The sequence below is a fragment of the Mobula birostris genome, chromosome 3, assembly GCF_030028105.1.
Source record: "Mobula birostris isolate sMobBir1 chromosome 3, sMobBir1.hap1, whole genome shotgun sequence".
NCBI lineage: Eukaryota > Metazoa > Chordata > Chondrichthyes > Myliobatiformes > Myliobatidae > Mobula > Mobula birostris.
Window position 1 is genome coordinate 43,056,697 of NC_092372.1, and position 24,325 is coordinate 43,081,021.

Below are 24,325 nucleotides of genomic sequence, written 5' to 3' on the forward strand. Positions count from 1 at the left end.
TCACACAGAGAGTGGTGAATCTGTGGAATTCTCTGCCACAGGAAACAGTTGAGGCCAGTTCATTGGCTATACTTAAGAGGGAGTTAGATATGGCCCTTGTGGCTAAAGGGATCAGGGGTATGGAGGGAAGGCTGGTACAGGGTTCTGAGTTGGATGATTAGCCATGATCATACTGAATGGCGGTGCAGGCTCGGAGGGCCGAATGGCCTACTCCTGCACCTATTTTCTATGTTTCTATCTCTGGCAAGATCTCAAGACTGCTGTCCACCACCACTCCCCAAATAGCCCAGCATAGCATGAACAATTCTGCAAGGGGAAATGGGCAAATCTTGCTCCATCACATTGTAGAAAGCTAATAGAAAGAGTTATCCAAAAAGACTACTGGTTGTAATAGCTGTGAGAGGTGGTTCAACTAAGTATTGAGCAAAGGGGAATGAATACTTTTGAACAGCTGACATTACAGTTATTGGATTTTTAGTTTCTCATGCTTTACAAATTACCCTGTTTTTTTTGCTCTACTGTAAAAAAAAAAGGAACATGTGATTCACAAATAAAAATTCTCAGTTAAATTGATCAATATCCCTGGTTGTAATACTCATTTATGTGAAGAAAGGGTTGTGGGCTGAATACTTTTACAAAGCCGTGTAGGAATAAACAACTTTTTTTTGTAGCTAACCTGCTTAGAAAGGAAGTAGAATATAGCAAGTAACACATAATTTCACTTTTTATAACACTTCGATCCACCAGTTGAATATCACCATCTTTCTCATCTGTCAGGAAAATCTAGTACATTTATTTAAGGAGGCCTTTTCTGGTTGGTTGTCGGTGACTAGTGGCATTCCACAGTGGTCAGTGCTGGGACCACTTCTTTTCACATTATATGTCAATGATCTAGATAACATAATAGATGGCTTTGTGGCCAAGTTCTCAGACGAAGCAAAGAGAGGTGGAGGAGCAGGTAGTGCAGATGAAGCACAGAGTCAGCAGAGGGCTTAGACAGATTACGAGAATAGGCAAAGAGCTGGCAGATGAATATAGTGTACAGAAGTACACTGTATGGTCATGCACCTTGGCAGAAGGAATAAAAGTATAGACTATTTTCTAAATGGGGAACAAATTCAGAAATCACAGGTGCAAATGAACTTGGGAGAGTCCTCATGCAGAATTCCCTAAAGTTTAACTTGCAGGTGAAGTCAGTGGTAAGGAAGGTAAATGCAATGTTAGCATTCATTTTGAGAGAACTAGAATATACTGTAAAAGCAAAGATGGAACACTGAGGCTTTATAAGAAATTGGTCAGACTGCATTTGGCAGTACTATGAGCAGTTTTGGGCACTTTTCTAAGAAAGGATGTGCTGGCATTGGAAAGGCTTATGAGAATGAATGGATAAATGTATGAGGAGCATTTGATGACTCTGGGCTTGTATTCACTAGAGTTGAGAAGAATGGGGGGTGGGGGGATCTCACTGAAACCTATTGAATACTGAAAGACCTAGAGAGAGTGGACGTGAAGAGGATGTTTCCTATAGTGTCTCCTACAGTCAGAATACAAGGATGCCCCTTTACAACAGAAATGAGGAGTTTAGTCAGCCAGAGGGTGGTGAATCTGTGTAATTCATTGCCACAGGAGGCTGTGGAAGCCAAGTCAGTGGGAATATTTAAAGCAGAGGTTGACAGGTTCTTGATTAGTAACGGTGTCAGAAGTTATGGGGTAAGACTGGAGAACAGGGCTGAAGGGGATAATAAATCACCCATGATGGGACAGTGTAGCAGATCCAATGAGTCAAATAGCCTCAATCTGCCCTTATGTCTTGTACTCTTAATTCATGTTCAGAATGAAACCTGACTGACAAAGAAGGGCAAATATAACAGCACAAGTTGCCACTCAGTAATGTACAGTTAACTAGGCAGTGACTAGGAAGTAGCCGAATTGTAACCCCTAATCCACTAACACAAGTGTTAAAGGAGGGTCAAACAAGTCTTACTTTTCCTTGAGTGATATATTCTTGCAATTATTAAACAGCATTATTGGCAATACCAAATGAAAGCAACAATTGTGTGGAATAAAAATGAGTTGACTTACTACCAGTAGAACAAGTGGAGTAAAAGTGCCACCTAATAATTGGTAGGATATGGTGTCTTCTTTGTATGGGTACTTGATGGTTTCATCATTACAGTAAAATCCACGTCTGAATGGAGAGCCCAGCGATGTAAGAATTGCAAAAGGCAATCCAGCTAGTAAAGCAATAAAAAACCAATTTGTCAGTTCAATAAGAAACGATACGAGCTACTCCATGATTGGCATCCAAACGTTACCTGATGATAATGTACCATAACAGACACCAGACCACAAGTTTAAGGCAATAGAAAATTTACAGGTATTTGTTGTGGCAACTGATGGCCCACAAATATATTGACTGGTGTAGTCACGCACATGGACTGCTTTGGGCAGACTGCAACAGAGGTCAGCAAAAGTACCAGTGTTGTCTGCTGCCATGTGTATCCTATCAACCAGGTGACCGGCAGCCGTCAGAGTGCCAGCCATTCACTTCAGAACTAAGAGAGACAAAAATTATTTCTAGAAAAAAAAATGATGGCTTTATAAGCAGCAGCTGGAAGGCAAAACAACATAGAATCAGATAAAAAAGACCAGTGATTAGCTGGACAATTCTCACACAACATTAATAAACATATAGTCTCTTATCATTTTAATAGACAGCCTTAGACATGAATTTTATGTTTATTAGAGCTGTAATTTCTAGGTCCAACCAATGAATGGTTACTAAAAATGACAAGAGCATTGTAATTAAATGTTCTATTTCTACATAATTTTCCCCAATAATCTGTACTGAGCAACCAGTTCCACAATTCATACCCTCCACAGTCAAACAGATCCTGATACCTCTATGGGTGGATGATCACTTAGACAAACTAAAAAAGGAAAACAAAAAACTAGAAGGAGATGAGATATTTACTCCAAACTTTCTGCATAATCACTGAAAGAGTTGAACTGCACACGCATGTAACGAGAGCTGTATAACTCATTTCCTTCTACCTTAGGCCACGAACTTATCAGTCACCCTGCTGTGGACCACTTTCTGGAGGTCCAAGACGCCGACTTCTACAAAGAAGGAATCCATATGCTCCACGACCGCTGAACTAAGTGTGTAAATGTAGGAGGGGCTACGTTGGAAAATAAATGTGCTAGGTTTTCTAAAACTGGCTCCTTCTACCTTAGGCCACGAACTTATCAATCACCCCTCGTATACAAAATGGATATCTATCAAAATAACACATTGAATAAGGAGCCTTCTCTGACGTGAACACAAGATGAAATTCAAGAAACTAACTTCTATTTATAGATAACAGCATCATGATAATATGATGATAATCCAGACAATAACATCATCATGATAGTATGCTACACGTGCATCAGAATACTATGTAAATTGTTCCTGAAACATTTATAATCTGCATTACATAAACACTAAAAGACTATAATTTGATTAGCTCAAGTGATGACTTTTAAGTAATTCCTAAATTAAATAATTGCTGCAAAACTATCAACAGAACAATGATAAAGAGAATAAGAAATGTTTAGAATTACAGGTGCCCCCCCCACCTGTATTATGGACAATCAGAAAACAGAAATTTGCTGTTACAGAATTCACGAATCATTTCCCAGAAGTTTGAAATAGGGAATAAAAATTGCTCTACAAAAGTTATATGAAAAAGTTAATAAATAAATTGTTTCATTTTCTTTATATTTATGTAATGGCAGCAGATGGTGCTTCACATTATGGAAAATCAAGATATGGACTATTTTCTAGGAAATACAAACACCACCCCCCCACCCCCGTGATGCAAGGGTTGCTTGTATCCCTAAAAGGGTTGAGAATATTCTGAAATCTTTCTTCACAGAAATTGAAGCTATATAAAGGTTTTACTATCGCAGCTCTGTCCCACTACTGTTTTCTCTGGTTGTGTTGAAACTGTTCCCTGCTGTGGTACCGAGTGCTAAACTAAAATCTTCAGGAATCTGAGAGTCAGAGTCATACAGCATGGAAACAAGCTCTTCGGCCCAACTCGTCTATGCTGACCAAAATGTATATTTCAGCTGGTCTCATTTGCTTGCATTTACTTGATTATCTGGATTTTTTTTTTCTTATCCATGCACCCGTCCAAATGCCTTTCAAATATTATTGCACCTGACTTTACCACATCCTTTAGCAGCTTGTTTCATATAACAACCACCCTTTGTGTGGAAAAAAAAAAGCTGCTCAGTCCCTTTTAAATCTTTCTCCTCTCTCTTTAAAGACTATACCTTCTAGTTGTAGTCTCTCCTTTCCTGGGAAAAAGACCATGCACCTTATCTATGCCTCTCATGACTTTACATATCTCTATACAGTCACTACACAGTCTCCTACATTCCAGGTGTAAGAACTGCAGCCTATTGAACCTATCCTTTTAACTCAAGCTGTCCAGTCCAAGGAACTACCCCGATCTTTTCTGCTCCCTTTTCAGCTTAATAGCAAAATTCCTATAGATTAGTGAGCAGAATTGAACACAATACTTCAAGTCTGGTCTCACCAGTGAGTTATACAGTTGTAACATGATATCCCAATTCCTGAAGGGTCTCAGCCCAAAACATCGACTGCTGTTCCTTTCCACGGATCCTGCCTGACCTGCAGAGTTCCTCCAGCCTTTTGTGTGTGTTCCTGTACTCGGTGCTCTGACCGATGAGCGCAAGTGGAGCAAATGTCTTCTTCACCACCCATGTTGCCACTTTCAGAAAACTACGTACCTGTGCCCCTCGAAGTACTTGTTCTACAACATTTTCCAGTTCCTAACATCTACTGTGCCCCGATTTAATGACAAAATTGTCATCCCTTGCACTTGTCTGATTTACATTCTATCTGTCATTCTTCAGCCTTCAGGCAGTGTCTTTCTGTTTCTATGCTGTATTACAATATGATTCTGATGACCCTGTTGTTCGTCTTACTGACATTTCTGATGAGGAAATAAACATAAACATAGATTAGTATTTCTTAAACAACACAGTTTAAGAGAACTCATGTCTTTTCTTGGAGTCAATTCCCTTGACAAGTAGCACATTTGATTCACGGATTGTTACACACCAGCCCCATATCTCTTCTACATTGTGTTGGTGGCACAACATTTACCTGGATTAAAAAGATATTACCTGTATGGAATACCTTTCAACGTTGGTTGCTGGACCTCTTCAGATACAAAATAATCAAAGTATCAGATTGTATTTTTCAAGCACATAGGGCTCTGGAAATTGCATGTGTTTGGGATTATCCATAATTTTTTGACAAAGACTTATTTTTTAATGATTTTACAGAACATCAATTAGTACTACACACAGAAACTGTGTTTTGTAAGTTCGAACAGTTTAAGTGAAACCAAAGTGATAATTACACTAATTACATCATAAGGCCCAAGGATTTGTCACCTGCATTCCAGCAAACACCCTGCCTCATAAAGCCTAAGGAGTGGACCCAACTACATTCATGGAAACACCCTTCCATTCTAAGCTCATTCTCTGAAAGGTTTGTCACAAATTTGACATTTCATAGCAATGTCGAAATAACAGCACTTACTATAAAATTAAACCAAATGCTTAAGGGTTTTTGGCAAATAACAAAAAATTTGTAGTAGGGAGTAAGGAGTGAAATGTAATAGAATGATATAACTTCATTGTATTCTAAACAAGATATTCAAGATATGCAGATGCAAGGAAAGGAGTGGATTGATGACATTCCAGCCAAGCCCATTTCAGTCTTCAGCAACAATAAAGGAATTCAACAGGTTGGGCACCAGCTGTTAGGGAGGAATTGTTAACAGTTCAACCTTTTGCAGAGTTTCGACCTGAAGCATTTACAATACAGTACCTTTACCCCCGCAGATACTGTTCAACCCACTGAGTTCTTCCGCCAGATTGCTTTTGCTCCAGATTCCAGTATCTGCATCTCTTGTGTTTCCATTTCTGTCCTCACAGGCAATGGCATTTGACCTTGGCCCAGAATATCCCAGGCACCTTTCCAGAGCAGCTGCACATTACGAAACAACCTAGTCAGACTAGAAACCTAACCTAAAACCATCCACTGTTATGACAACGGTGACAGTAAAAGCAAAACTTTTGAGGTGGATATGCTTAATACCCTAAATTATGGCAACCAGAAGTGCACACAATATTCAATTTTTGTGGACTTTCCAGTGTTTCCTGCTTTTGTACTCTATACCCTTGCTAATGAAGACAAGCATCTGTCATTTTGGGAAATTTGTACACCAACAGGCCTGCATTACCCAACATTCCCCAAGGCCCTATTTTGGCCCTGAGAATGAACACAGCCGTATCTTTAAAAAAATGTTAAGATCATTCTGTCCCTGTGCTTGGCTACCATTTAGACAAAATCTAGTATCAGCCAAATACAGAAAGCTATTCTGTTTGACTTGAAGGACTAAGGTTTGGGTTACAGCCAACAAAGATGTGAGTTAGATCAGGTTAAGAAATCCAATACATCAACCACAGACTGTACTTGAAATGTGAAAATCTAGAAGATGCAGAGCTGTTAGTAATTCAGAAGACTGATGCCACTTTGCGAATGTAGGGAGAATAAAACAGAATTAGACTACTGAAATATTAATATAAATGAGTGGTTGATAGCTGGTGTGGAAACTGTGAGCTGAAGGACCCGTGTCTGTGCTGCATCTTTCTAGGATGCTATGCTCATTTCACATCGGAGACACAAGGTTCAGCAGATGCTGGAATCTGGAGCAACAATCTGCAGAGAATCTCAGTGGGTTGAGCAACTTTTGTGAGAAGATGGGTATTTGTGTCATGGTGCAGGGTTTTGACCTGAAATGTTGATAGGTGGCTCTAATGTCCACCATTGTGAAGAGCTTTGAAAGGCTTGTCATGGCTGGTCATGGTCATGAAGCATTGCTGCAGGAAAGCAGCATCCATCATCAAGGACCCCATCATTCGATGCTCTCTTCTTACTGCTGCCATCAGGAAGAAGGTACAGGAGCTTCAGGACCCTCACAACCATGTTCAGGAACAGTTATTACCCTTCAACCATCAGGGTCTTGAACCAGAGGAGATAACTTCACTCACAGTGCCTATAAAAAGTATTCACTCCGCAACCCCCCCCAGAAGTTTCCATGTTTTATTGTTTTACAACATTAAATCACAGTGGATCTAATTTGGCTTTTTTGGCATTTATCAACAGAAAAAGACTCTTTTGTGTCAAAGTGAAAATAGATCTCTGCAAAGTGATCTAAATTAATCACAAATATAAAACACAAAATAATCGATTGCATAAGTATTTACTCCCTTCAAGTCAGTATTTACTCGATGCATGTGTGGATAGGTTTCTATCAGCTTTGCACATCTGGACACGGCAATCTTTCCCCATTCTTTACAAAGCTGCTCAAGCTCTGTCAGATTGTATGGGGATCGTGAGTGAACAGCCCTTTTCAATTCCTGCCATAAATTCTCAATTGGATTGAGGTCTGGACTCTGACTTGGCCACTCCAGAACATTAACTTGGCAACACACACAAAATGCTGGAGGGACTCAGCAGGCCAGACAGCATTTATGGAAAAGAGTACAGTCGATGTTTCGGGCCAAGCCCCTTCATCAGAACTGGAGAAAAAAAAGATGAGAAGTCTGAGTAAGAAGGTGGGGTGAGGGGAGGAAGAGATCCAAGATGATCAGTGAAACTGGGAGTCAGAGGGGAAGTGTGAAGTAAAGAGCTGGAAAGTTGATTGGTGAAAGAGATAGAGGGCTGGAGAAGAGGGAATCTGACAGAAGAGGAGAGAAGGCCATGGAAGAAAGGAAAGGGGAAGGAGCACCAGAGGGAGATGACAGACAGTTAAGGAAATAAGGTGAGAGAAGAAAATGGGAATGGTGAAGGGTGAAGGGTGGGGGAAGATTCCAGAAATTCAAGAAATCAATGTTTATGCCATCAGGTTGGAGGCTACCCAAATAGAATATGAAGTGTTGCTCCTCCAACCCGAGAGTGGCAACAGTAGAGGAGGCCATGGACTGACATGCCGGAATGGGAATGGGAAATGGAATTAAAATGGGTGGACTCTTGAGAAATTCTGCTTTTTCTGGCAGATGGAGCATAGATGCTCAGTGAAGCAGTCTCCTAATCTATGTCAGGTCTCACTAATATACAGAAGGCCACACCGGGAGCACCGGATACAGTAGATGACCTCAAAAGACTCACAGGTGAATTCTGTCTGGGTAGCCTCCAACCTGATGATATGAACATCAATTTCTTGAAGTTCTGGTAATGCCCAAGGCCCCCTAACATTCCCCATTCCCATTTCCCTCTCTACCTGCCTATCATCACCCTCTGGTGCTTCTCCCCTTTCCTTTCTTCCATGGTTTTCTGTCCTCTATCAAATTTCCCCTTCTCCACTCCTGTATCTCTTTCACCAATCAAAATCCAAGCTCTTTACATCACCCCTCTGCCCCTCCCAGTTTCACCTACCATCTTGTGTTTCCTTCTCCCCTCCCCCCCCCCGCAACCTTCTCACTCTGACTCCTCATCTTTTCTCCTCCATTTCTGCTGAAAGGTCCCAGCCAGTAATGTCGACTGTTCTCTTTTCCATAGATGCTGGCTGCCTTCCCAAGTTCCTCAGACACTTTGTCTGTATTGCTTGGATTTCCAGCATCTACAGATTTTCTCTTGTTTGTGACAGGACATTAACTTTGTTGTTTTTGAGCCGTTCCTGTGTAGCTTTAGCTTTATGCTTGGGATCATTGCCTTGCTGGTAAACAAATCTTCTCCCAAGTCACAGTTCTCTTGCAGACTGCATCAGATTTTCCAACAAGATTTCCCTATATTTTGCTACATTCATTTTACTCTCTACCTTCACAAGCCTTCCAGGGCCTACTGCATTGAAGCATCCCCACAGCACGACGCAGTCACCACCATGCTTCATGAAAGGAACGGTGTGTTTTTGATGATGTGTGGTGTTTGGCTTATGCCAAACATAGCATTTAGTCCTATTGCTAATAAACTCAGCTTTAGTTTTATCAGACCATAGAACCTTCTTCCAGCTAACGTCGGAGTCTCCCACATGCCTATTGGCAAACTCCAGCTGAGATTTCATGAAACCTTTTTTTTCCCCCAACAGTGGCTTTCTCTTTGCCACTTTCCCTTAAGTCTGTAACTGGTGAAGCACCCAGGCAACAGTTGTTGCCTGTTGTTGTATGCACATTCTCTCCCATGTTAGTCTCTGAAGCTTCTATTTCCTCCAGAGTTACATAGAACATAGAATAGTACAGCACAGTACAGGCCCTTCGGCCCACAATGTTGTGCCAACCCTTAAACCCTGCCTCTCATATAACCCCCCACCTTAAATTCCTCCATATACCTGTCTAGTAGTCTCTTAAATTTCACTAGTGTATCTGCCTCCACCACTGACTCAGGCAGTGCATTCCATGCACCAACCACTCTCTGAGTAAAAAACCTTCCTCTAATATCCCCCTTGAACTTCCCATCCCTTACCTTAAAGCCATGTCCTCTTGTATTGAGCAGTGGTGCCCTTGGTCATAGGTCTCTTGGTGGCCTCCCTCACTAGTCCCCTTCTTGCACAGTCACTCAGTTTTTGAGGACGGTCTGCTCTAGGTAGATTTACAGTTGTGTCATATTCTTTCCATTTCTTGATGATTGGCTTAACTGTACTCCAAGGGATATTCAGTGACCTGGAAATTGCCTTGTATCCATCTCATAACTGATGTTTTTCAATAACCTTTTTGCAGAGTTGCTTGGAGTGTTCTTTTGTCTTCATGGTATAGTTTTTGCCAGGATACTGACTCACTAGCAGTTGGACCTTCCAGATACAGATAGAATCAATTGAAACACCTTGTCTGCAAATAGGTCTCCAAAACCAGATCTCAATTTAACTAATTATGTGATTTACAAAACCAATTGGCTTCACCGGTGATAAATAGGTGATTATACGAAAGGGGATAACTACTTATGCAATCAATTATTTTGTGCTTTTTATTTGTAATTAATTTAGATCACTTTGTAGAGATCGGTTTTCACTTTTACACGAGTCTTTTTCTATTGATCAGTGCCAAAAAAAGCCAAATTAAATCAATCTACTGTGACTCAATGTTGTAAAACAATAAAACATGAAAACTACCAAGGGTGAATACTTTTTATAGGCACTTGCCCCGTCATTGAACTTTACTTTCAAGGACTCTACATCTCATGTTCTTTATTGCTTATTTATTTTGCTTATTTATTGCTTATTGATTGTTAATTGCTTATTTAATTGTTATTACTTTTTTCTTTTTGTATTTGCAGTTTGTTGTCTTTTGCTCATTGGCTGTTTGTCCATCCATTTGGATGCAGTATTTCATCGATTCTTTTTGTGTTTCTTGTATTTACTGTGATTGCCCGCAGGAAAATGAATCTCACAGTTGTATATGGTGACATATAAGTACATTGATAATCAATTTACTTTGAACTTTATTTCGAAAAACCCACTGCATTCACCTACAGCTGAGCCAAGTCTATGACAGATAGACTTGTCTCTACACTAAACTCTGGAGCATTTGGACAATAAAGACACCAAGTTTACAACACAGAATGTACAGCAGTATAGCACGGGACAGGCCATTCAGTCCAAGATTTCACGCTGATCTTGATGGCAATTTATACTAAATGTCCTTCCGCTGTGCGTTATCCATATCCCTTCCTATCCATGTGTCTATCTAAACTCCATCAAACTGCCTGCTTCCACTACTAAGCAGATAATACTCTGCATTACCAAAATGCCTCTCAGGTCACTTTTATACTACCCACCAACCTTAAAAGCATGACCTCCAGTGTTTGGCATTTCTCCCATGGAAAAAAGGTTCTGACTGTCTACCCTATGTATGCCTCTCATTATTGTACAAATACCAAATCTCCCTCAGCCTTAAACACTCTAAAGAGAAGAACTCAAGTTTGTCTAACCTGTCCTTATAGGTTATATTCCTTAATACAAGCAGCATTCTGGCAAACCTCTTCTGCACCATATCCACAGTCTCCACATCCTCCTAATAGTGGGGCAACCGGAACTGCACACAATACTCAATAGTCACAAAAGGTACTACGGATGCTAGAAATCTAGAGCAATACACACAATGTGCTGGAGGAGCTCAGCAGGTCAGGCAGCATCTATGGATGGGAATAAACAGTTGAATTTTTAGGCCAAGGCACTTCATCCCAGTCCCAATGAAGGGTCTCGGCCTGAAATGTCAACTGTTAATTCCCATCCGTAGATACGACCTGACCTACTGGGATCCTCCAGCACATTGCATTTACACAATACCCCGAGTGTGTTCCAACCAAAGTTTTATATAACTGCAACCTAACTTCCTTATTCTTACACGCAACACCCCTACCAATGAAGCCAAGAATTCCAAACGTCTTCTTTACCAAGTTATCCACTTGTGTAGTCATTTTCAATGAACTACAGACCGGGATCCCAAGATCTTTCTGCATCTCAATGCTATGAAGGAGCTTACCACATGTATACTGTGTATTTTCTTGGATCACTTGATTTCTCAAAGGGCAGCACCTCAATAAAGTGAGCACAGGAGTGGAACTCAGTGTATCTTCTGCAACTGATGTAGCCCATCCACTTCAAGATTCAATGTGCTGTCCATTCAGAGATGCCCTTCTGCACACCACTGTTATATTACGCGTGGTTATTTGAGCTACTGTTACCTTCCCATCAGCTTGAACCAGCCTGGTCATTCTCTTCTAACCTCTTTCATTAACAAAGCACTTTGTCCCACAGAACTGCAGCTCACTGGATTTTTCTTTTGTTTTTCCACACCATCGTCTGTAAATTCTAGATCTGTTGTGCGTGAAGATCCCAGGAAATCAGCAACTTCTGAGATACTCAAACCAACTTGCCTGGCACAAACAATTTTTCCATGTTCAAAGTCACTTTGGTCACATTTCTTTCCCACTCTGATGTTTGGTCTGAACAACAACTGAACCTCTGGACTATGTCTGCGTGCTTTTATGCACTGAGTTGCTGCCACATGATTGGCTGATTGGATATTTTCTCTAGCAAGTCCACAATAGACATGTGGAGGGTGTTTAAAGCAATTGCACAGTGTAGAGGAAAGGTTAGAAGGAAGGATGGGGATGGAAAGATAGGAGAACCTTGGATGTCCAGAGAGGTGATGAATTTGGTCAAGGAAAAAATGGAAAAGTATGTAAAACTTCAGAAGTTAGGATCAAAAAAAGCACATGAGGAGTATAAAGAAGCCAGAAAAGGTCTAAGGAAGGAAATTAGGAAAGCCGGGGGGGGGGGCATGAAAAGTCCTTGGCGAATAGGATTAAGGTGAATCCCAAGGCATTCTATACGTACATCAAGAGCAAGAGGATAACTAGGGAGAGGGTGGGACAACTCAAAGGTAAAGAGGAAACATTTGCATGGATCCAAAGAATGTGAATCAGGTACTTAATGAGTACTTTGCTTCAGCATTTATCAAGGAAAAGGATATTGAGGACCAGAAGATCAGCGCTTAGAGCATAAATATGTTAGGGTGCTTAGAGGTCAAGGAGGGGGAAGTGTTAGGCCTCATAATGAGTATTAAGGTGGATAAGTCCCCAAGTTATTGAAGGAGGTAAGATATGAGATTGCTGGGGCCTTGACAAGTTCCTTCACGTCCCCTCTAGTCACAAGTGAGGCCCCAGAGGACTGATGAGTGGCTAATGTTGTACCTCTATTTAAGAAGGGAACAAGGGAAAATTCTTGGAACTGAATAATGGTGAGTCTCAGGTCAGTTGTAGGCCAATTGCTGGAGAAGAGTTTTAGGGATAGGATATATGAGCATTTGGAAACCCATGGTCTAATAAAGGAGAGCCAGTATGGCTTTGTGCGGGGCAGGTCATGTCTCACCAACTTGAATTTTGACAAGATGACGAGACAGATTGATGATGGTAGGGCAGTCAACGTTGCCTACATTGAATTTAGTAAGGTGTCTGACACAGTCTCTCATGAGAGGCTAGTCAGGAAGGTTAAGGTGCATGTGGTCTGTGGCAAATTGTCTGTATTCAGAACTGGCTTGCGCATAGAAGACAGAGGGCAGTGGTTGAAGGGACTTATTCAAACTGAAGATCTGTAATTAGTGGTGTTCCGCAGGGACCTGTGCTGGGACCTCTGCTGTTTGTGACGCATATAAATGACTTGGACGAAAATGTAGATGGGTGGATTTAATAAGTTTGAGGATGATACCAAGACTGGCAGAGATGAAGATAATGTAGAACCGGCAAAGAATACAGCACGATACAGATCAGATGCAGATAGAGGCAGAGAAATGGCAGATGGAGTTTAACCCAGACAAATGTGAGGGACTGGACATTGGTGGGGCAAATGCAAGGAGACAGTTCACTGTTAAGGGCAGGATCCATAACACTGTTGATGAACAGAGAGATCTGGGGATCCAAGTTCACAGCTCCTTGAAAGTGGCTGCACAGGTCCATAAGGTGGTTAAGAAGGCTTATGGAATGCTTGCTTTCATTAGTCAAGGCACTGAGTTCAAAAGTCAAGAGGTTGTGTTACAACTTTATAAAACTTTGCTCAGACCACATCTAGGGTATTGCGTACAGTTCTGGTCACCCTATTATAGGAAGGATGTTGGTCTTTAGAGATGGTGCAGAAGAGGTTTACCAGGATGCTGCCTAATCTAGAGGACACGTGCTATCATGAGAGGCTGAATAAACTTGGCTTGTTTTCTCTGGAGCGGTGAAAGCCAAGGGGAGATCTGATAGAGGTTCATAAGATTATGAGATGCATAGATAGAGTAGACAGGGAGCATTTGGCTACCAGGGTTAAGATGTCTAATACCAGAGGGCATGCATTGAAGGTGAGAGGGGGGTAGGTTCAAGGGAGTTGTGAGGGATAAGTTTTTTACTCAGAGGGTCATGGATGCCTGGAGTGCCCCGTCTGGTGTCTGGTAGAGGCAAATACATGAGAGGCTTTGAAGAAACCTTTGGATGGACATATGGATGTTAGGAAGATGGAGGAATATGGGCATGGTGTAGGCAGGTGAGATTAGTGTTTGGGTGTTTTCAATTTGCTCTTTAGCTGGTTAGGCACAACATTGTGAGCTGAGGGGCCTGTTCCTGAGCTCTATGTTCCATGCTCTGTTTGATTCAATGAGCAGGTGTACAGGTGTACCTAATAAAATGCCCACTGAGTGCATATTTCTCTGCATTCTTTGATAGCCCTTTACTATGTCTAGAACTGAACCAATCTTGGTACTACCCAAGATTGCTAATTAATTACTTGTTTCAATTCAGTGATCCTTAGTCACAAAAGAAAAAGGTTTATTCTTCAAATCCAGACCTCTAAAAATATCAAGGGATACTTGGGGTTAGAAAGGAAGGGAAAAGAATGTTATGACAAGTAGCAAGTGTTCAGCTCTGGAGGAAATCCGGAAGAGTACTGTTGGTGCAAGGGTGAAATTAAGAGGCATACTTGGAAGTAGAAAGGGTACAAGGAATGGTGATATTTTAATTAAAAAAAGCAAACTTAAATTGTTTTATAAATATGATAAGGTATAGAGATTAATAAAGGAATATGTAGTTCCCACCTGAAGGCAAAACAACAGCCAATGTGTAGGTAGAAAACACGTGTGTTGTCCTAAATGAAGAGATGCCAAGAACTTGTTATTATATATGAGGAGTAGTGTCAAAGTCGAAAACAGACACCAACAAAGAAAGGAACAGCAGATTTAAAAACAAATATATCACCAGTTTTGTAACATTACTTTATGTGCCCCAGATTTTTAATTAGTCCTGACCTGCTGAGCTCTTCCAGCAGCTTTCATTTTGCTCATGGAATCAAAGTAGTTAGAAAAAGAAACAAGATAAAGTATCTCAATAAAAGGCCAAACGTAATCAAAGCACTAAATGTCCTACTCTTGTTCACAAGTTATCTCAAGCGTATTACATTTATTTGTAAATAAAGTTACAATAATGTTGATACTGTTATTAAAGGCTTTGCTGATTGGGATAAAAGCCTAGTAAGTTACACAAGCAGAGGAAAAATATGACAAATCCTTCCTGCTCTTCAGGCATTGTGATACTGGTGTAACAATATGGAGCAAAGACGGTTTTCAGTTAGAAAACGCTCTATACTGTATACAGTTAATAGGCTATATACTGTAATTCTGAATGTACAAGTCAATACACAGAACTGATCAAGCAGAACTACGTCTTTGCAGTTGTGATTAGAGTCATAGAGGAGTACAGCACAGAAGCAGGCCCTTCGGCCCATCTAGTCCATGCTGAAACCATTTAAACTGCCTACTCCCACTGACCTGCACCTGAACCTCCATAACCCTACTATCCACGTGTCTATCCAAACTTAAAGTGTTGAAATTGAGCTCGCATGCACTACCTGTGCTGGCAGCTCATTCCACACTCTCACGACCCTCTGAGTGAAGAAGTTTCCCCTCATGTTTCCCTCAAGTTTCTCACCATTCAACCCTAACTCATGACCTCTGGTTGTGGTCCCACCCAACCTCAGTGGAAAAAGCCTGCTTGCATTTACCCTATCTATACCCCTCATAATCTTGCATACCTCTCAATCATCTACTTTCTAAAGAACACAGTCCCAGCCTATTCAACCTTTCCTTATAACTCAAGTCCTCCAGACCCGGCAACATTCTCGCAAATTTTCTCTGCACTCCATCAACTTTGTTTACATCTTCCTTGTAGGTAAGTGACCAAAACTGCACACTACTCCAAATTAGACCTCACCAACATCTTATACTAACTTCCACATAACATCTCATCTTCAGTACTCAAATACATTGATTTATGAAGGCCAATGTCCCAAAAGCTTTCTTTGTGACTCTATCTACCTGTATATTACTGTAATTCTGTGTATTATTGGCTCATTTTAGTTAGTGTGGCATCTATCACAGATACCATGCAGGAAATTTACAGAAATTTTGTAAAAAATTAACAATTTGTACTCGTATTTTGCTTCAGGTCATCAAAATATTTGCTGGTCACATTCCAATTGCAACAGGTCCTGCAAAGCCTTTTGTTTACAAATCCTACCCTGGTCTTCAGGTCTTTCAATGGCCTTGCACATCTTTTTTATCTGTAATCTTCTTAAGTCTACACCTTTCTGAGATCTGTATTCCTCGTGACCCACCTCCCAGAATACCATCATTCCATCATTAGCAGGGTACATGTACGTAGCTCCCTGAAAGTGGTGACACAGGTAGACAGAGTGGTAAAAGGTGGTGTATGGCACCCTGCTTTCATCAGATAAGGAAGGCACTAAATACAGGAGTTGGGACATCATGTTACACCTGTACAAGACAGTGGCGAGGCCACACCTTCAATCTTGTGTGCAGTTCTGGTTGCCATTCTATAGGAAGGGTGTGATTATGCTAGAGAATGCAGGTGCAGAGAAGACTTAAACCTCCCTGTAAGCCTCTTACTCATCATCTTAAAAGCCTGATCTTTGACAATTCTGTCGTGGAAAAAAAATTCCTGCTATCTATCCTGTTTATGCCTCTTAAGTTTTGTATTCCTCTATCAGATCCCTTCGCAGCCTACTCTGCTCCAAAGAAAACAATCCCAGTTTATGTGATCTCTCCTCATTATCGTAATTTTCCAACACTGGCAACATTCTGTGAATTTCCTCTCCACCCTGTCTACGGCAATCACATCCTTTTTAAGTGCAGCAACCAAATGTGCACACAATCCTCCGGCTGTAGCCTACCTAGTGTTTTATGAAGTTGTACCAACACCTCCTGCTATGCTCCAGCGAATGAAGAAAAACTTTCCATTTGCCCTCTGCAAAACTGGCTGTCACTTCCGGGGACCACTCAACCTATGGACTCACTTTCAAGGACTCTTCATTCGTGTTCTTGACATTCATTGCTTATTTATATATTATTATTATTATTTTTCATTTTCCTCTTTCTTTCTGTATTTGAACAATTTGTTATCTTTCACACATTGGTTGTTTGTCCATCCTGTTGGCTCTGGTCTTTCATTGATTCTATTGTGCTTCTCGTATCTACGGTGAATGCTGGCAAGAAAATGAATCTCAGAGTTGTACATAGTGACACAGATGTACTTTGATAAATTAACTTCGAACTTATGCACCAAGATCCCTATACACACAACAAAATAGGAGCAGGAGAAGGTTACCCCTTCATGACTTCCCCACCATTTTATATGATCATTATTGATCAATTGTGGCCCCAGTTCTTCTGGCCATTTCTTCATTCCCTGAATGCCGAAAGCTATCTAATATTTATCCATTTCCACTTTAAATATTTCTAATTATCCAGCTACTACCATCCACCAGGACACAGAATCCCTGAGATTCATCACACCGTGCAAAAATAAATTTCTATCTACTTCAGTTTTATATGACAGGCCTCTTACCTTGCAGTTAAGTTCTCTTGTTCGAATCGCTCACTAAGGAAAACAAACTAATATCTACCATTATATAAGATAATCTCTCCTATCTCTAAATTGCAAAGAATACAAAACCCAAACTGCCTAGGCTTTCTTGATAGGAAATCTCAGTAGTTAAGTTGGTGAATCTCCTTTGGACTGCCTTCAATGCCAACAAACCCTTTCAGTATTACAAGTCTGACCTCACTAATACCCTCTATAATTATAACAAAACCTTCCTATAATTTAAACTGCTACCCTTTGCAATAAAGGTCAATATGCCATTAGCCTTCTTAACTAACTGTTAGATCTGCCTGACCTGTGTGATTCATGCACTAGAACATCAAAATCTCTCAGTACAGTCAGCCCTCTGTATCCACTGTATCTGCATCTGCGGATTCAACCAACCGTGGATAGAAAATCTTCGAAAAAAGATTCCAGGAAGTTCCAAAAAGCAAAACTTGAATTTGCCGCGCCAAGCACTATGCTGAATCCATGCGAATGAAGTGATGTGTAGGCATACCCTGCTGTAGCCTCCCGCCATTTCACAGATCCTCAGTCCCTCTCCAGCACTCGTTGTTTGGGCATTGTTCACCTCGTGTCTTGTGCGTTCGCTACTTGTGTTGTGAGCGAGAGGAAGGAGTTTAAGGCTAGTAAGGGATGGCTGGCTAGCTATGTAAAGCGCTACAGCCTTAAGAACTTAAAGATCACGGGAGAATCGGCATCGGCGTTCCCAGAAGAGCTACGATGGTTGCGTCTGTACTGAACATGTGCAGACTTCTTTTGTCATTATTCCCTAAGCAACACAGTATAACAACTATGTACATAGCATTTACATTGTATTGGGTATTATAAGTAATCTAGAGATGATTTAAAGTATATGGGAGGATGTGCGTAGGTTATATGCAAATACTATGCCATTTTATATAAGGTACTTCAGCACCTGCGGATTTTGGTATCTGTGGGGGTTCCTGGAACCAATCCCCCGTGGATACCAAGGGACGACTGTACTGTACTCATTTGCATTCCCTCTATATTTAAATAGTAATCTACCTTTTATTTTCTATTAGACAATGGGGTGACCCGTTGGGGCACCCTTTGAGAGAAGGGTAGTGCAGTCTGATGTGGCCAGAATGAACATTAAGGGTTTCCTGAATGCTACTGGTATCGCTTTGCTTTGGAAACTGAAGTAGAAAACCTCAGTTTATTAAAGAATGACGCGTAGCAAAGCAAATATACTACTACTACTACATCGACTCAAGCCTAGGGGGCTGGCGTTGGGCACGATGACGGACTCTCCACTTCCCCCTCTCCCTCATCAGTGTGTTCAGTTCATCTACATTAGCCGCGCCTCTGTCTTCTAGGAGCGTGTTGACCATAGTCTTGGGAGGGCGCCCAGGGTTCATCCTCCCGTGCTTGGGCTCCCATATGATGACTAGGCTGGCAGGTAGTTCGGGGTGGTGTAGACAGTGCCCCGCTAGTTGCAGTCTTCTCGCCTCGATTTTAGTGGTGAGCATCGGTAGGTCGTCATAGAGCTCAACGTTCGTCATGTGCTGTTGCCAACTCACATCAAGAGCCATACGGAGCATTCGTGTATAGCAACCATCTAGAGACTTCTGCATCGTCTTGGTGAGTGTCCACGTCTCGCATCCGTACATGAGAATGGACTCCATGACTGCTATGAAAATCCTCTTTTTAAGCCCTCGGGTCGGGTTCGACTTCCAGATTTCCTTCATGTCGTTCATAGCCCTCCACGCCAGCGCCTGCTGTATCTTTATGTCCTTCTCCAAACTCATCATTCTTGACCCGAGGTACCTGTAGTCAAAGACTTTCTTAATGGTATCATTCTCTATAGTCTTGAGAGTACCTTCGTCGCAGTTAAACGCCATGTACTCTGTCTTTTTAGCGTTTAGGTGAAGTCCAACTTTATTGCACTCAATTTCCACTTTTAAAAGCAAATATAGCTGCTCCTCGTTTAACGAAGGACACTTTTGATGGCATCATTTCTAGTTTATCTGCCACCCTTGTGCCTCTCGTTGTCATTCTGGAGACATGCAGCCCTTTCATCCCCCGTCTCTTCAGCTCTTCTGCTGTTTGTTGTTTGTCTCTGATTCTGGAGACATGCATGCCTCACCTCCTACCTTTTTTTGTCCTGACTCTTTGATCCTGGAGTCGTGCGGCCCTGGCCTCATCCGATTCTTGTTCTCTCCCTCTCTTTGCCACTTCCCGATGACATTTGGCGTCATCTCTTGACCATAATATCCCCCTTCCCTTTCCGCGCAGCATAATTAGGCTGACCATTTTTTTATCCTAATGCTGGATAGGAGATACGAAACAGTAACATCAAAGGATGCTGATTAATCTTGATGATGTGGTTGGCGCTCTCCTAAATGGACGTGATATAGTCACCGCTGTCTTTTGACTGCAGCAAGGGGTTTTATGGGTGTTTCGAAGTACGTCATTACAATAAGATTTAATTATCTCTTATTGATGGGTGGCAGTTAGATCTGTCCCAATCCTGCACATGCTGATGGTGATTTGCAGAATGTGACCCCTCAAAATAGAGCTGCCCTGCCCTTTTGCTCTGGTAGGTGTCGCTGCTGAGGCTGGCCGTGCGCATGCGTCGGGCTGTCGCGTCCTGATTTCCATGATGGCCAATCGGGTCTTGGGTGAAAGTGAGCCTGTTGATTTTTGCGAATGATCAATTTTATACAAATATATAACCCTGAATTTTGCCTGCATGCTGTAAATTAGCGCGTTTTAATTCAATTTAGCCAAAAAAAGTGCTGCTGTAGTGCACCGTTTGCGCTAATTGGAGGTGACAAACAGACAGACAGAGCATGAGAGTTTTAGTAGTATATAGATTAACAAAGTGCTCAATCTCACACTTGCTCATATCATATCCTTTTGCCCACTCCCTCAATCTATCTATATCATGTTGCAGAATCACTGTATCACAATTGCAACATGCCCTCCCACCTAGTTTTATATCATCAGCAAATTTGGAGCCCTTGGCCGATGTTCATTGCTCCAGTCAGTAATATAAACAGTGAACAACTGCTGGCCAAGCTTTGATCCCTGTGGTACTCCATCTGTTACTTCTTTCCTGTCTGAAAAGGACACATTTATTCAACTGTTTTGTAAGCAGTTTTGGGCCCCGTATATGAGAAAGGGTGTGCTGATGTTAGAGAAAGTCCAGAGGAGGTCTGTGAAAATGATCAGGAAATGAGACGTTTAAAGTATGAGGAATGTCTGATGACTGTGGGCCTGTATTTGTTGGACTTTAGAAGAATGAAGGCAGATCTCACTGAAATCTGTCAACTATTGAATGGCCTTGAAAGCATGAACACATACTGAACGTTTCCTATAGTGGGGAAGTATAAGACCAGAGGGCATAGGATGTCACTTTAGAATAGAGCTGATGAATTTTTTTAGCCTGAGCGTGACGAATCTGTGGAATTCATTGCTACAGATGGCGCTGAAGGCCAAGTCATTGGCAATATTTAAAGCGGAAGTTGACAGGTTCTTGACTTGTAAGGGCATCAAAGTTTATGGAGAACTTGGTTGACAGGAATAATAAATTAGCCATGAAGGAATGGCAGGAGTAGGATCAATGGGCTGAAAGGACGAATTCTGCTCCTGTATTTTATGATCAGGTGGTCTATGCCATAGTCAGTTTTCATTCCATTCTAACACACTTCCCCTGATACCACGGGCTTCTAGTTCATACACCATGACAAATTCCCTTTCGGAAGTCTAAGCACACTAATCAACAGTAAAAGAAGAAAAAAAAATCCTAATATGTAGCTAAGGCCTAGGCCCATCAAATAACCAATAAGAATCTGTCCACAAATCAGGACAAAGTAAACATTTCCACTGTTCAATGACAACGTAATGTTGATCAGAACAATCCTGATGTTTTATTGGCTGGGTGTCTCACTAAGCAAGCGAAAGTAACGCAAATGGGCAAAGTCTCAAGATCAATTGCTGCTCTGTTCCAAATCAGTTAGTATCAGGCACCAAGGCAATAAAATATCTCTGAATAAACAGGAAAAAGTTCTTGCCTTGCTTTTAGAAATTTCTATAAATCTACCCAAAATATTTGCACACAAACTTTAAACTGCCTCACCAATGCACGCAATGTTACTGAACTACAAAACAAGATGTTCCTGTATTATAACCTAAGATCAGGAAAAAATAAGAACAGAAGAATTGACTTTATATCTGAAATTAGCACATTACAGTACTGTATATTCTTGAATCAAAAAGAATTTACAACACAAATGGTGGCATTCAAATACTGCCCCTGTGCTGCCCAACACTGGGTTAACCCCCTGCCCCAGCTCTTGTTCGGTAGTCTTAAGGCACTCCGATATTTTTAATTTGATAAAATATACCAGGTACTTCATATCAATCAAAATAGGTTCATCAAAAACTGTCCTTCTAGAGGCAAATATGAATTCATAAAAGGATGAAGCAATAAATTTACAGAAACATATAGAACTCATTAAAATGTATCTCAAAATTTCCTAACTTTCACTTTCAATACGAATAGAACATGGAGGGGATAAGATCGAATTCTTTCTGTCCAGCCTGACTGTGGAGCCTTTTTGGTGACTTCCAGACTCTAGAACAATAATGAAAAGTCTCGGCAGAACTGATCAGCCTTTGTAAATGTCAAATGAAGATTGAAGAGAAGTTGAGAAGAATGGCCGCCAGCCTGCATCACTAACTCAGAGAGTGAGCAAGTGAGTCTGCTCAGTGTTTCCATTTCTGCTTCGTTTGACACGGCCAGCAGAAGATACCCACAGCCTTGCAGCAGCCAGAAAATCCATCCTACCAGAATCCCAAATACACATTCATATGTCAGTCTTCATAACTTGGAGAAAATCTGTAGATTATTAACTGACTATTAATAAAATTATTGTATTGCAATATGCATCTAAGGATCTACCAGAAACTTAGCTAATAGAATGCCGTTTCTTTGCCCAGTTTTATTTTACTGAAAAAGACACTTTTCCGGTACATCGTCTTTCTCCTTCTTAGACCTTGGCTTTTTCCAAGGAGACTGCAGGGACAACAGCAGGAAGAAAGAAGCAATCAGACACAATGGCTCAGTCAGCTTGTTGGTGAATTTGATGGACCAACTAGTCCGTTTCCTCTCACGTTCAGAAGATGTATGAGTTAGTTAGGGTTAATAAGTTGTGGGCATGCAATGTTGGCGCCGGATGCTAGTGGGCTGCTCCCTGCACATCCTTGGACTCACTTGATTATTGATGCAAACAACACATTTCACTGTATGTTGAGGGACATTATACTAAATTCCATATAGATAACATCCACTGCATTACCCTCATCAAGCACATTTGTTCCTACCTCAAAATACTCAGTCGAGTTTGTAAGGCATGACCTGCTCCACACAAGCCATGTTGACGGTCCCGAAGCAGGCCATGCCTTTCCAAATGCATATAAATCCTATCCCTAAGTAGCCCCTCAAACAGCCTCCCTGCCATTAATGTGAGGCTCACTGGCCTATACTTACCTACATTTTCCCTCTTTCCTTTCTTAAACAAAGAAACAACATTTGCTACTCTCCACTCCTCCAGGACCTTGTCTATTGCTGGTGAGGAGGCAAAGATCCTTGTCAAAGCTCCAGCAATCTCCCCATGTACTTCTTCCAATATTCTGGAACATATGCCATTTGGCCTTGGGGACGTATGCTCCTTAATGTTTCTCAGAAAACTCAGCATGAACTCCTTTATTTTAAAAAGTCCCAGCACATTAGCATGCCCCACTCTGTTTTAACTGGCCTCCAAATCCTTCTCCTCGGTAACTTTTCTATTCTCTATCAACATTTGAATAGATCCAATATCAAAAATTTACTTGAATCCTTCTAACTGATAATGCTTGAATGATCATGATTCTTAAAATAGCGTTCAGCTTGCAAAATGACTGATTATTGAAGTCGGGTAACAGTATTTTAAATACTTGCAAACGAAGGGGAATAAAATAATTTGGAAGTTCTCCTTGCAGAGGGTTGAATATTTAGAATTATCCACCACTGAGGGATGTTGTAGCTAGATCATTGGCCATATTTTAAAAAGTAGAAAGTTGAAAGATTAGGAGATTGGGGGCTATGGAGAACTGGAAATGTGTGCAGACAAGAGCTTGGAGAGATCAACCATGATCATAATGAATAACTAGGCAGGCTTGAGAGGTCAAGTGACTTACTCCAGCTCCTATGTGCTCAAATTTTAACTGGTGCACAAATTGTTACTGTGACATGCATCAATGAAAATAAAACCATAAAGCAATGAAAAAATAGATTAAGTTATATTTTGTAGTGGAAATTAGTTTACTTATTTATTTAAGCTTCAAAGTAGCAAAACAGAAATTTTCGGGAAACAAGCCAAGTTGTTTCACAGTCTCCCTTCCTCAGGTCATACATCTCTAATCTCTACAAAGATAATGACTACTTTGATATGAAGAAAACTGATTAGATCTGATGGAAAGCTACAATTAACCAGTAGGACTTCAAACAGATGCAAAGCACGTTTAAGGAGTGTTTTAGGGTAATACAATCAGCAATCACACTACAGCAATAAAGCAACCATTCACAGATGACTTAATTTTGCTACGCTGAATCTTAGCCATAATACTGAAGGAGTTTCTGAACACAGAGATTCTCAAATATAAGTTTCCAAATTTTGCAAGAAACCCATTCCACTGGGAACAGAAAAGCCGTTATCTTCTACTCCCACACCTCTAAAATAATACTTTATATATCAAAATAAAATGTATCCATTATAAATATTTATTTACAAGAATAAACCATGC

The 24,325-nt window shown here is 41.0% G+C and overlaps 1 protein-coding gene across 3 annotated transcripts in view; it reads right to left on the bottom strand.

Annotated features, from left to right (window-relative positions):
* Positions 1 to 24,325, bottom strand: part of plpp1a (phospholipid phosphatase 1a) — a 113,534-nt gene that overhangs the window by 57,624 nt on the left and 31,585 nt on the right. The window contains exon 2 of one of the 3 annotated variants that reach the window (XM_072252524.1): positions 2,083 to 2,234. The exons of the other annotated variants lie outside the window; for them this stretch is intronic. Within the exon in view, the coding sequence (XP_072108625.1) occupies positions 2,083 to 2,234 (152 nt within the window). The remainder of the gene's footprint in view (positions 1 to 2,082; positions 2,235 to 24,325) is intronic. 3 annotated transcript variants of the gene reach the window in all.